This window comes from Vanessa cardui, chromosome 20, assembly GCF_905220365.1.
Source record: "Vanessa cardui chromosome 20, ilVanCard2.1, whole genome shotgun sequence".
In the NCBI taxonomy this organism is placed as follows: domain Eukaryota; kingdom Metazoa; phylum Arthropoda; class Insecta; order Lepidoptera; family Nymphalidae; genus Vanessa; species Vanessa cardui.
The window spans coordinates 11,977,055-11,990,709 of record NC_061142.1 but is presented as its reverse complement, the minus strand read 5'-3'; the positions used below and the strand labels follow the sequence as shown (position 1 = coordinate 11,990,709).

The window sequence follows — 13,655 nt, the reverse complement described above, 5'->3', positions numbered from 1 at the left end:
CGGATAGAGTTAGACCATCATTGAATCACTGGGTGGAATAAGGTCAAAACATTTCACCGCAAATAGAGACGATTCCCGGTATTGGGACTTTTATAAGTTGTGACTTGATGTTTATGAAAGGACAGTCTTCGTTTGTTATATCTGTTTCGTTTTATAAATAACATTTCGATTTATTTCTTTACGTTTGTTAGTAATATATTAATCATTGAACTATAAATTGAAATAAAACACAAAGTTACTGTACACGTTTATGTAAAACCATATCAAAGTAAACATAGTGTATAAATGGTTTCAAAGTACTGCTATAAATGCAATCAAAGCAGCAAAAGGTTTTATATAACTTAATTAAAATAAATTATATAAAAAGGTATTGACTTACAATATATACATACTCTATTATTAATAGTGTACATATAGGGTTGTGTTCCGGTTGGAAAGGTGGTTGGAAGAATCTACCATATTTAATTTTCTATTACAGAGGTTAATGACCTATTGATTATATAAGCTGAATGATATAATTATTTCTATGCACAGTGACCACTTACCCTTCAGGTAACCGAGCAGTAGATTGATTTATCTGTTTTTGAATAAAAAAAATACCTTCATTCTACTAAAGTATTTATCAATATGTTTATTGATATTTGTATTCATTCATTCAAATGTAAATATTAGTATAGAATTTCAGTTCATGGCTCATTTTGAGATCAAGTACCACTAGAACTAGTCGAGAATAGATTGTAAAAACTTTTATGCTCCATTTTTATTTTCACAAATATTTGGGCGTAAAGTTGTAGTAGCTCTTAACCGCTTGACAGCTCTCGAAACTTGTTATAAGAGAGCCATTTGAATGAAAAATATTTCATAACATAATATTGTTTCAAACGTCTCCAAATAGGTGTCAATTGGTCATAGACTTTGTTTAATTTGAATATATATAAATAAAGTATTTCACCTGCCACGATAGTTTTATAGGTAAAGATTATTATAGAAGTGAAATACTACTCATTGTATCACGAAACTCTAACAAAAAAATGTCAGAGGTTAGTTAGGATAGCTTCCTTATACGGTATAGACATCCGCTGAGAACGGATTTTACGTAATTTCACCCCCTTAGGAGTGGCCAAAGGGCGTAAAACGAGAGTTGCATGTTTGTCTTTTATACATAATAAATTCAGCTAGCATAACATAAATTAATGCAATATACATAATTCCTTTTATCAGTCTATCTGCAATCAACAAAATTGGAAGATTATGCAATTAGCATTTATATTAAAAAATTACTAATAATGTAATTGATAACAAATGTAATATATTATGTATTTGGTGTAACATATAATCAAGTAATAAGAATCAAAACCTTTTCAGCTAAATTAAAAAAAGAAAAATTTTGTCTTATACACACGACATTACTACCTTCTCTGGCGGGGGGGGGGATAACCTAGATAGAAGATAATAGAGTTCATTACTTTTTTTTGGTCATATTAACGATCTTAAACAATTGTTAAATATTTCGAATGATTTTGTTTGTTATTTCTTATCACTCAGCTCTATGGTTTTAATTTTTAAAGTCATTGTATTTTTTTTATTTCAGTGTAAATGCTTATCTCGGCAAATGCAAATAACTCTTTACACAAAAATATTTTCATATCTAAAAACCTTTTCATATTAACAAGCCAAAAGTAAAGATAAATATATAAAAAAACGTAACATCATTTATCAAAACAATACCAATTAATTTCAAATAATACGTCACCAGACAATCGAGTGTGACAAGTAACGATACACTAATGGTGGCAAACACGGGTGGTCGGCAAGCACTCACAGCGATAACGATCACAATTTTAACTCACGATTATCTTTATATCATATTGAGTTGATATTTAGATTGGACGATAAGAAGTGTTGAATATTATATGACCATTTGATGAATGTGTATCGTGTGATATTTTTAGAAAGTTTCCAATTATTTTTCACGGCAATACTGTTTAAATGTCACCATGGCTATTCTTAATTCGTATAAATTATTTGTAGTACACTAGTATGTACCTACACAAATACAAAGTCATTCATTATGACGGTGAATCAATAGTCGGACTTTTTTACATTTGAATTTGGAAATATTTCAAAATTTTGATGACTCAATACGAGACCGCCCCGTCTGAAGCCCTATAAGTAACTACTTAGTAAGCTAACAAGTTTGTGAATAATACCACCATGTCGTATTGGATTTTCATATACACATTTATAGACACAATTATTGGCTCCAGGCGTCATATATAAAGGAACTCGGTACTCTATGCACAAGCCAGTTTAGTTGGATACAACCCACTGATCATAATATGTTATACCGTTAAACTTAGTATTGTTCTATTCCGGTTTGAAAAATGAGTGAGAGATAAATCCATGATACGTTAAATCTGACACGACCCGAAGGAGTTCATGCACAGGACAATCAGCTATACTTAACTCGCGTATCTTCCTAGACACACACAGACCACAGACTTTTTACCTTTACTGAGAGATTTTCGATCTAAAGAAAATTTCCAATAACTTTTATCGGCCCGATCTAGAACCCATTACCTCAATACTTGCAGGCATAATAATAATAAATTAATATTAAATATGAGACAAAATCACATACATTACTCTGAACCCAATGTTAGTAGCTAAAGCACATGTGTTATGGAAAATCAGAAGTAACGACGGTACCACAAACACCCAGACCCAAGACAACATAGAAAACTAATGATAATCTACATTGACTCGACTGGGAATCGAACCAGGGTCTTCGGAGTACGCCACCCATGAAAACCGGTGTAGACACCACTTAACCACGGAGGTCGTCAAATAAAATAATATGTTTAGCCACAACACCAACGACGTCATCAGATGTATTTAGTAACATGAAGATATAATAGATACAGTAATGATTTCAGTGTGTGAAAACATTGCAACTAAATGACAACTTATCATGAAGAATGATGATAATACAGACTCAAATGACATTAATTACGTTAACGTAAAACCCATTATTGATTCCGGTGAAATTCGCGTTGACAATTTACAATTTGAAATATTGTTCCGGTAATGATGATTGTAATTCTGTTTACTCAAGTTTTCCTTTCGATAATGACGTTTTGAATCGATCAAACGTTTAATTTGATTTCACGTTAACTGGTCTCGAAATTTTAATTACAAAAATTAATTAGCTCGGGTTAAATTTAAATATTGACGTCAATCAATTTTGTGATTATTGCTTTGAAATAGTTTGATGTAAATATATATATTTTAATAGGTGGTACCGCCCATTTATTAACCATCTCTTTCATCACCGCAAAACCCTTGAAACTAAGATGTTAAGTCCCTTGTACTAATACTAGATCACTTAACCTTAAAACTGTATTACAGTAATACTGAGTATTTCAGTGCATTTCATAAGGGTCAACCAACCTTCCAAAATTGATGATTAGATGACATATTTTCTTAAATCACCAAATACCCTTTACATACTTTTAACGAAACTATTAATAAAACATTGCATTAAATAAATGTATTTAAAACTGAGATTTATCTCAGCTTTTGGGTACATTTTTTTCTAAATTTAGCCCGGGTTTTACTTGTCTTACTTAATTTTTACTGCCACCTATTACCTAAATTCAATATCACAGTATGAAAATAAAATATAAATTTCAAAGACCTGAACTAAAATCTTTCTAATTATTAGATTGTATCTAATAATAAGACTGATTGATTATCATTGAAATCATAAAATACAGTGGAAGATTTGATGCCACAATCAAACGGACAGTCAGACATACAAGTACAAAATTACATACTACCACACCACGAGAGTCTATGACACTTATTATACTTTAGAGGAAAACAGCTTATAAATAAAACATACCTCCGTCGACTTCACAAATCAGCAGTACATTGGATCCTTCATTATAAGGTTCAATTAATTTGGTCCTGTCTCGTCTCTTTGCATCGTATATGGTTGGACGACTTGGTGGTACTGAAAATGTGGAAAAGAATTAATAGTGTTCACCTGAATGGTTTTCGGTCAAGAGATTCGGTAAAGAGTCGGTCTTATAAAATAGCGAATTGCATATTGTACTGTATAAATGTAATGCAAATGCAATAGAATGGCATAATTAAACAATGGGAGTGTTAGTCCTAGGCATGAAATCGAAATCAAAATCAAAATATACTTTTTCCAAGTAGGCCTTAGCAAGCACTTTTGAATCTATCACCGGTTCGGAAAGTAGATTCTACCGAGAGAGATTCGAGATTCTATGACGATGCATTATTGTCAACTTTCTATGTGCAATCGTTATTTTCTATAAAGTGTCTGTTAATACACTTGCTTTTCATTATCATATACATTTTATCCTCACGCTTAAAGATTTAAGTCCAACACACCGGATCCACTGACGTAAGAACTAAACTGATGAAGCAAAACTTTGAATATAATTTAAACGAAAAATGATATCTCTTAATTGTAATTTATAAAATTATTATAGTATCATATTTACCATAAATTAAAGTTCGAAAATAATTTTAGAAATGAGAACGAGCCATTTAACTTTATTAGGAAATATTAAATTTAGTGAAATAAGATCTAAAATTGGAATATCGAATACATCCAGGTTTTACTTTTATTATTTATTAATGATTTAAATTGTAAAATCACCTGAAATATTATTTGTGTTAATTTAACAATTTATATCATTTTATATACTATAGCTTCTACGTAAAATGCCTCATTTAAATTTTTTTTTTTACACGAACAGCGAACATATCATGGGCGATAACACATACGAGCGTCATCGACCAAGGGATGTTCTGTCTTCCTCTTTCAAATCAATAATGACAGAAAGGCATACATTAGATTGTAATTAAACATCCGTTAAACTGCGTTTATGAGTAACAACATGTATGTTTATGAATAGAACAGATAGAAGTAGATATGCGCACGAAAAACGACTTATGTGCTTATGTGTATTTGAATCAATTTGTGTCCTTGGTTTTCTTATACGTTCCGGTAAGGCATATGACTCCACTCCACCTGATAGTAAGTGAAAGTGGAGTCCAAACGCGAAGTAAGAATGCCGACCCGCAAGATGTCTCTTCATGCCTCTTTTGAAGAAATTATAGAAAATCTTCTGTACTTGACTATGTAAATGAACTTCTAAATGGCTGAATCGTTGTAAGTGGGTCTCTGATTGGTTTAAATTAGGTGCGATGTGTGGCGCAGCGATGAGATGTAAATACAATACTCATCGTTTCAGAACCAACTCGTGACTAGCAGCTAGTATAAAACGTTTTTCAATATTTATTGAATAATATCATTTAACCTTGAATATTGTTTTTTTTTGTTCTGTATGTATATTTAGTTTGAAGTATCTTTCATTAATTTAAATGAAATCGGATAAATTAATAGTGAAACAAACAATTGTAACATTTAGTAATACTATAATATACTTACTTATGACGGTAAAATTAACTTTCAGATTCCTCGTCGGAGAATTCCTGAAGTCCACTCTACATCTATACACTCCCGCATCAGCTGCAATCACGTTGTCCACCATGAGGACAGCCGGTGTTGCACCACCTCTGAAGTACGCTCGGTTGCCGAAGACCAGTGCGGACGACCAGAGCTTGGGTTGGTTGACATTTCGACCACGAATGTCATAGCTGTAATTATGATATTTTGTATAATAATTAAATTTAACAAACACCTTATACAAATATATAAAGGTAGCCCTTTCACACCCAAACCCCTGAACCTAATTCGCTGAAGGATTTTTTGGCAGGACATAAGCTTGCTAAGTCCATGTGTATATAATTTGCATCAACTGAGGACTTACCCAATACCAACGGCAAAACTATAAAGTATGAATATTGATATGATTGCATTCACACTATAGTAAAACAATCGAAATACACGCACACTACTTGGTGCAAACCTGTTTGCATTGGTACCACACACTCATCAGTATTTGTACCGCCAAACAGCAATCGTTTTTTGATATTGATATTATATTTATACGATCATTGCAACTTTCTATCAAATTTGGTGACAGATTGGATATAAGGCATGGTTAATATTTCTCATCACCAATATCTATGAATACCACCACGTACCATATTTGTAGTAAATAAATATAGGATATGACGTTGTTGTCACATTTAATGTATTTCAATTCGATATGGTCATATTTTTATGTTGATCAAACGTTTTATATACTAAATGGTAGTAGTTATTTGCATCGCCGAGATAACTTTCCGGACATGACAATCAATCTAGCTAGTTCCGAGCATAATAAATATTCATTTACTGCAGATTTGTTGGTCTGTATATTTTTAACCGCAACCGTTCGTTTCGGATATAGCACACCTAGTTAAATTAATATGAACAGCCACAGATAAAAATGATCTCATGAATACGCCTGGCATTTGAAATGGAATGACATCCTTTGGTTTACGTAAGCATTTCGCTATAATAAAAACCACATTTGCTCAAAGACTCAATGGCGTGAACAGAACAATATTGAGTGAGCGAAATATTTGCGCTGTGTTCGAATATTTTGCATTAATATTGGAAATAAAGACGAAATATAATGGTTTTTTACAAGTAATCTGTTTTGATTTTTGCAAACCCTTCGAGGTACCTACCACTCATAATATAATCTACCGCCCAACGGCAATACTGCTACAGATGTGTTCTGGTTTGAAAGGTGAGTCAGTATAACTGCAGGCACAAGATCCATAGCATCTTAGCATCCAAGGTTGGTGCCACATTGGACATAAGGATTAGTGAATATATGGGGATGGCCATCAGGTTTTTGACACATTAGTCAAACTGCGCACCTAGTTCAGACAAAAAACATGGAATTCACACCGTTTGCCAGTGACTCCCATATTATGACCCGAGCTGGACTTTTAACAGGGCCCAGATAATCGCAATCTTATGCCCTATATAAATGACAAAGTACGCTTGTTTTATAATATACTAAATATCTGGTACTCGAATTTCTAGGCTAGTAAAATACAAACAATTATTTTTATGCTATTAGTTGGCAGACGAGCACATGAACCACGTGATGGTATGTGGTCACCACCACCCATATACAATCGCACTGTAAGAAACATTAACCATTCCTTTAATCGCCAATGCGCCACCAACCTTGGGAACCTTCAAACCGGAACACAACAATACTGAGTACTGTTGTTTGGCGGTAGAATATCTGATGAGTGTGTGGCACCTACCCAGACGGGCTTGCACAAAGCTACCACCAAGTATCATAATTCCTATAAAATAATGATTATATAATGTTATTTCTAGATTTAGCAAGTTACACAGTTACCTGTACAGCGGTTCTCCATCCGACTCCTTGAACCAAAGAACCATGACCACTGCGTCATCTGAATGCAAAGGCTGGATGTCGCAGGGCAGTGACGCTTTCTTTCCTAACACCCCTTGAACATCCGACGTAGGCACTGTAACAAGAGATAATAAATTCATTAATTTTTATCTCAGAATTAATTAGTCGTATCTATAGAAAATATTTTATTATAATTAAGAGGATTAAGGATCAAATCACAATTTTCATTAAGAATTTAATGTCACATATCATCTGTATTTTACAAAAGTTTTGTGCAGAAAAAGAATTTATTTAGGTCAAATATAACTTCCACGTTTAATGATATTTTCATAATTTATAGGGTACTAAAAAAATATTTTTAATAATCACAACTAATGGCAAGAATAGAAGCTATATTACCACTATATAGTCGTTATTGTAAAATAAAAAAAATAGAATAGAATAAAATAAAATTTTAATAGGACCGATTAATAGTGATACATCACTTTATATAAGATCTACGTTTACATACATTGTATCAATACGTATAAAAAATTCCTTGAACATCAAACGCTTCCAATCACCAATACGTTTTATCCACCGTTCTTTTATTATCATCGTCTTCTTAATTTATAAAATTATAAAAAAGCAATAAGTATTTATGCTTATCGATAGAGTAACTAACCTCGTTTTCCCTTATTACCTTAATAGGTAAGTAGATAGAAAACGCTAAATGAATCCTCTGTCGAATCGGCAAAGTTCTCCTGCTATTAGTACTTAAATAGAAATAATTTATAATTCATCAAGTCATGTAGACCATATATGTATATATTATTTCCGATGTCCTAGATAACTTTCGGTAACACGTACGAAGTAAACACATAAATAAAAATATAAAACAAAGAAAAACCGACTGTAAACAAAAACTATTTTAAAACAAATAAATATGCACTAAAAAGCAATAAAAATAATCGCGTATTCAACATATTTTTCGAGTCCTTCTTAGTAAAATGAAATGAAAAATATTAGACTACTTAAAAGTCGATTTACGGTTATATAATGTAGTTATAATTATTGCTATATTTGAAGTCGGTGTCAGCCAAAAAAACCTATAACTATAAAAAAATACGAGAATACTTTAAGAAATATGTTTTTTACAAATTACTTTTTACGATAATATACTGGATCAATCAAGGGGCTCGTTCGTATCGCTTCTTTCTTTTGATTGAGGATTGATTGATTTGAGGCTTGTGCCCGTGGCTGACACCAGCTCCAAATATAACAATAACTATAACACGTTATGCTGTCGAAACGCTTGGCCCTTGGAGTAGTGGTGCAAAAAGCTTCATCAAAAGTATACCTCCTCCTCATTGCCTCCACTGGTGACAGGAGGGCTGGTTCGTTTTTTGCCCAGAGGATCGGAATTGCGATTCAACGGGGAAATGCTGCTAGCATTCTTGCCACCATTCCACGCGGTCAAGATTTATACAGTAACTAGTTTTAGTTCATATTTGTATATATATATTTAAGCATTTAATGTTGTTAATTCTTATGTTAATAAAGATTGTTATTAGTTCTAACACGTTATATAATCGTAAATCGACTTTTAAGTAGTCTAATATTTTTCATTTCATTTTACCTAGGAGGACTCTAAAAAGTATGTTGAATACGCAATTATTTTTATTACTTTTTAGTGCATATTTATTTGTTTTAAAATAGTATTTTGTTTGAAGTCGGTTTTTCTTTTTGTTAAAATTTTTATTTATTACAATTCATCTCGTGCTCGGCGGTAAAGTAAAACAACATGAGGAAACCTGTATGTGTCTAATTTCACAAAAAATCTGCCACATGTTTAGTACGACAACCCGCATTAAAACAGCGTGGTCGAATACGTTCCAAGCCTTCTCCTTAAAGGAAGAGTAGGCCTTTGCCCAGCAATGGGAAATTTACAGACTGATGTTAAACTTTTAGATATACTAGATTATTCAACATCGATACGAAAAAGAATCCATTCAAGTGACGTTCGAAATAAAGCTCTTTACATAACTATAATACATTCGAGACCTACTTAGTTTAAAAAGAAAACTGTGGTACTGTCCCAATTCTCTGTCGGCTTAAACTCGAGATCCGTCTTTTGACAAATATAGAAGTCTTAACAAGGATTGCAGACGCCTTAATGCGACAACTAAGAGACACAGCGATCCAAAGAATTGCAGTTCTGTGTAAATATTTGAGTTGAATGAAATATGTTGACTTGTCTAAGAGAACGTCTGTCACGAGACTATAAATATTTAAAACTGCTCCATTGGATGCTAATTTATATTCGTCCAAGTTGATTTCGTTTTATAATAATACTTTTAACTTTTCCTGATTAATCTTTTAGTGAAGATTTTTCGTAATTGAACGATAATCAATAATAGTTGCTTATTTAGAGATGTATCAATAACCAAATAATTTCAAGGGATGCATAATTATAATTGAGGAAGAATGTTTTATGCAATAAATTTATGAAATACTAGCGGTCGTCCGCGGCTTCGCCCGCGTAAATAACGGTTCATAATCAGTCTTCTAATATCCCTACTGCTGAGGCACGTTAACATTTGAATAATTACTGCAACTGGCGCTTGGATCTATTGTGATAAACCTCAAATTCGTGATCACAACACCTCAGCCAGACCAACACAACAACAGCCACGAATCTGATGAGGTTCTTAGGGTCGGAGGCCATTATGCCCTCTAAGGACCGGAGTTAGAACATTTTATAGTTCTATCTTTTATAGTTTAAGCATCATACGCAAAAAATCAACTTTTTTGGTAGATTTTTTCCTTTTTTGTCCGAAAAACCCAAAATATCTTACGGAACCCTATTTTTTTTTCAAAATAAAATGTAGCCGATGTTATGCGGGATTAATTTAGCTTTCGAATGGTGAAAGAATTTTTAAAATCGGACCAGTAGTTTTTGAGCCTATTCATTACAACCAAACAAACAAAGTTTTCCTCTTTATAATATTAGTGTAGATGTATATGATGATTATTAATTGACTTATCTTTGAGATTAAAGTACTTCAAACGTTTGGTGATTGTCGTACAAATTGATATTACGATATCATGGTGAAGATTTTTGTACTATTCATATTGTTGCAGCTCGCCGCTAGATGGCGTTGCACTTAAGCTTCTATGCCGTTTACCTAATTGCTTGATAATTCGTTTATATACATAGGCAGAATAACCTTTGGTGGGGCTTTACTAGTTATGTATATGTAACCATATATACTATTCAATAAACACGGCTTTGTAAATTTGAACAGTTATATCAGCATTATACAATCTCTGCTTTCGATTTTTTTTTTTAATTTAATTTAATACAAGTTTTAATACCAACACATTTAAAAATGGAATACAGACACAAAGACACAATGAATAAAGTGTTGTGTGTGTGTGTGTGACTATGTGTGTGTATGTGTAGTTATGAACGATCATAATACAAATTGAATACCAATATGATTTCAAACTACAAGATCATCTTACTTCTATTAAGCGTCGCATTAAAATTTACAATATTATTAGTTTCTGCAGTCTATTTCGGTTTGAAATTCTAAGATAGCTCGTAATCGGAATTTGAATGAAACCTTTATACAGAGCTAGAAAGATATTAAACTGTCTTCTGGATTAACTTTAGAGTGCTTTATTTTGTTAAACTAGATTTACATTTGCCTATTATGAGAAATATATATTCGAATTATTTGTTTAATTAAATTTCTATAAACGTTTTCTTTACATGTGTTCATTGTACATTTTATAGTCTAGCTGACGTAAGTAGTCAGATCAGAAATCCAGGTATCTACGAAGACTAGTATCACCTTCTCAAGGATACATTCCGAGTCATTGATGATATCATCTAAAATCTACGACGTTTGAAACAGATATTTATATTGCATATTTATATAAGAATACCAAATTTAATTTTATGTAAGAAAATCGTAATCGTAAGACTTCAATGGTTACTAGTGGGTCCTTTTTTCCTTCATGAAACTTGACGTTTTCTAAAAGTTCTTTCAAAAATGTAATGAAGTAAGTTCAAATTTAAGTACCACTTCTATTTCACTTTCTTAATTCGTGTTCATAGTTTACGTCAATGATAATCAAACATCGTGAGAATACGGAACTTATTTTATCATAATAAATTATATATAATTTTATTCATCTACAAAAACGTGGCAAGATAAAGTCGCGTCATCATAAGATAAAAAAAATCATGTTTTCCCTTCACAAATGAGCCGTAATAAACATTAAATAGGGCGAGCTTACACTGAAGCTGTCAGGGCGTGTCTTTTCAACGTGAAGGAATTACTGCCGTTTTAACGGCAATCAAACGTGTTGAGACACGAAGTACCTTGTTACTTCCCTTTAACGAACTCGGTCACGGATGATTCCATCGGTATTCGTGCTTTAGACAAAATTATTGTATTTCAGCACGCTACACTGTATTCGAATTTTCGTATCGATATATTTTATACTTCTATCGTTGTATTAAAATATTTATAAGCCTATTGAATAACTAACTTTTATTAGAAATGAATGCCTTTCCATAAAATTTAAAAGGCCCTTCTATATAATCAGCATGCACATCAGATCTGTAAGAAATACTAACCAGTCTATAAATCTCTAATGTACTAAAAATTTGGGAACTAACATGTAATGTCCTTTGTTAGTTTCACTGGCTCACTTAGCCTTCAAATTGGATCGCAACAATACTAAGCATTGTTGTTTGACAATAACCAGGCAGCTTACACAAAGCATTACTACAGACGAAAATACCTATCGATATTTGCGAAAAATTGTGCAAACTAATAAACTTACAAGATTTGACTTATACACTCAAGTTTTAAAGATCATAAAATTCAACAAAAATTTCGGATTAATAATTGAATAGTAATCTAAAACTCATAATAATTGTTCTTATAGGTGAAATAGAAATACTAAAGCAAATCAAAAATGTATAACTGTTACGAGTAACTTACTGAACTAGTTTCAGTAGAATACAATATTGATATCTTAGATTGAATTCTTGGGATAATTAATATTAATAATTCCATTATTAGTTGTGTGTAGAGGAAGTATAACAATGTTTATATAGCTTTTCTCTTTAAGCAATCTAACCACTGATGAGTGTAACGTATCTTTAGTATATCTTGGCTAAAATTTACGTTACTCCACGATATCATCATGATCAAAATTCAAGTACTGTGTATAGTACTAGCAGCGTGCCCCGGTTTCGCACGGTTGTATGTAAAGTTTTTTATTTCATTTATATTTTTTGTTGCTTATACTACATGTTTAACAATTGTCGTTCTATTTCAACTTATTTACACCACAACAAACAACAACAACAGCCTGTAAATTCCCACTGCTGGGCTAAAGGCCTCCTATCCCTTTGGGGAGAAGTTTTGGAACATATTCCACCACGCTCTTCCAATGCGGGTTGGTGGAATACACATGTGTCAGAAATTCTATGAAATTTGTCACATGCAGGTTTCCCCACGATGTTTTCCTTCACCGCTGAGCACAAGATGAATTATAAAGATAAATTAAGCACATGAATCAATCATCGATTAAGATGCACGCGTTCTAACCTCTGGGCCATCTCGACTCTCGGTAGTTAAACAATTTGCCCAAAATGGTCATCCCTAAAATAGATCACCATTTGAGGTTATGTCAATGTATATAATAATACTTGTAGAATTAGTTAGGTTCTCTTAAGTGATTATAAAGAAAAGCACAAAATAAATTATGACGATATTACAAAATATCAACATTCAATTCAGACAAAAATCAGATCAAAACTTGTATCATAAATAAGCTCTGACCAGAGCCGTGACGTCACAAAACTAATTACTGTAATCGTCAAAGTTGAAACGTCCTAAAGTTTTAACATAAAATCCGAACATTATATACAGCGGAAATTGGATAACTCTACGTGACATTCGGTATAAAATGAAACCGCGATCGGTTTTGATCGTCAAACGACTCACGTCTCTCGCTGTTTGATGATGACATTTCGATATCTCTGAATTTACCTTACACATGACGTTTTTCGGTTTACGTAATTTAATGTGAAATTAACACGTTGCTCATTGGGTATGTCGTAAAAAATTCCAATCAAAACTAACAGGCTTTGGATAGGATGAATCGAACGAACCTTACTTTGATGACTTCCAGGCAGGGTTTATACACATATCATTAAATATTATAAAACAAAGTCGCTTACCGCTTAGAATAGGTAACTAC

General features: G+C 32.5%; 1 protein-coding gene across 1 annotated transcript in view; it reads right to left on the bottom strand.

The window, feature by feature from the left end:
* LOC124538206 (hemicentin-1-like) overlaps positions 1 to 13,655 on the bottom strand; it is a 314,256-nt gene that overhangs the window by 29,597 nt on the left and 271,004 nt on the right. The window contains exons 5-7 of the mRNA XM_047115179.1: positions 7,371 to 7,503; positions 5,489 to 5,697; positions 3,905 to 4,015 (exon numbers count right to left, since the gene is read on the bottom strand). Coding sequence (XP_046971135.1) covers positions 3,905 to 4,015; positions 5,489 to 5,697; positions 7,371 to 7,503 — 453 coding nt within the window. The remainder of the gene's footprint in view (positions 1 to 3,904; positions 4,016 to 5,488; positions 5,698 to 7,370; positions 7,504 to 13,655) is intronic.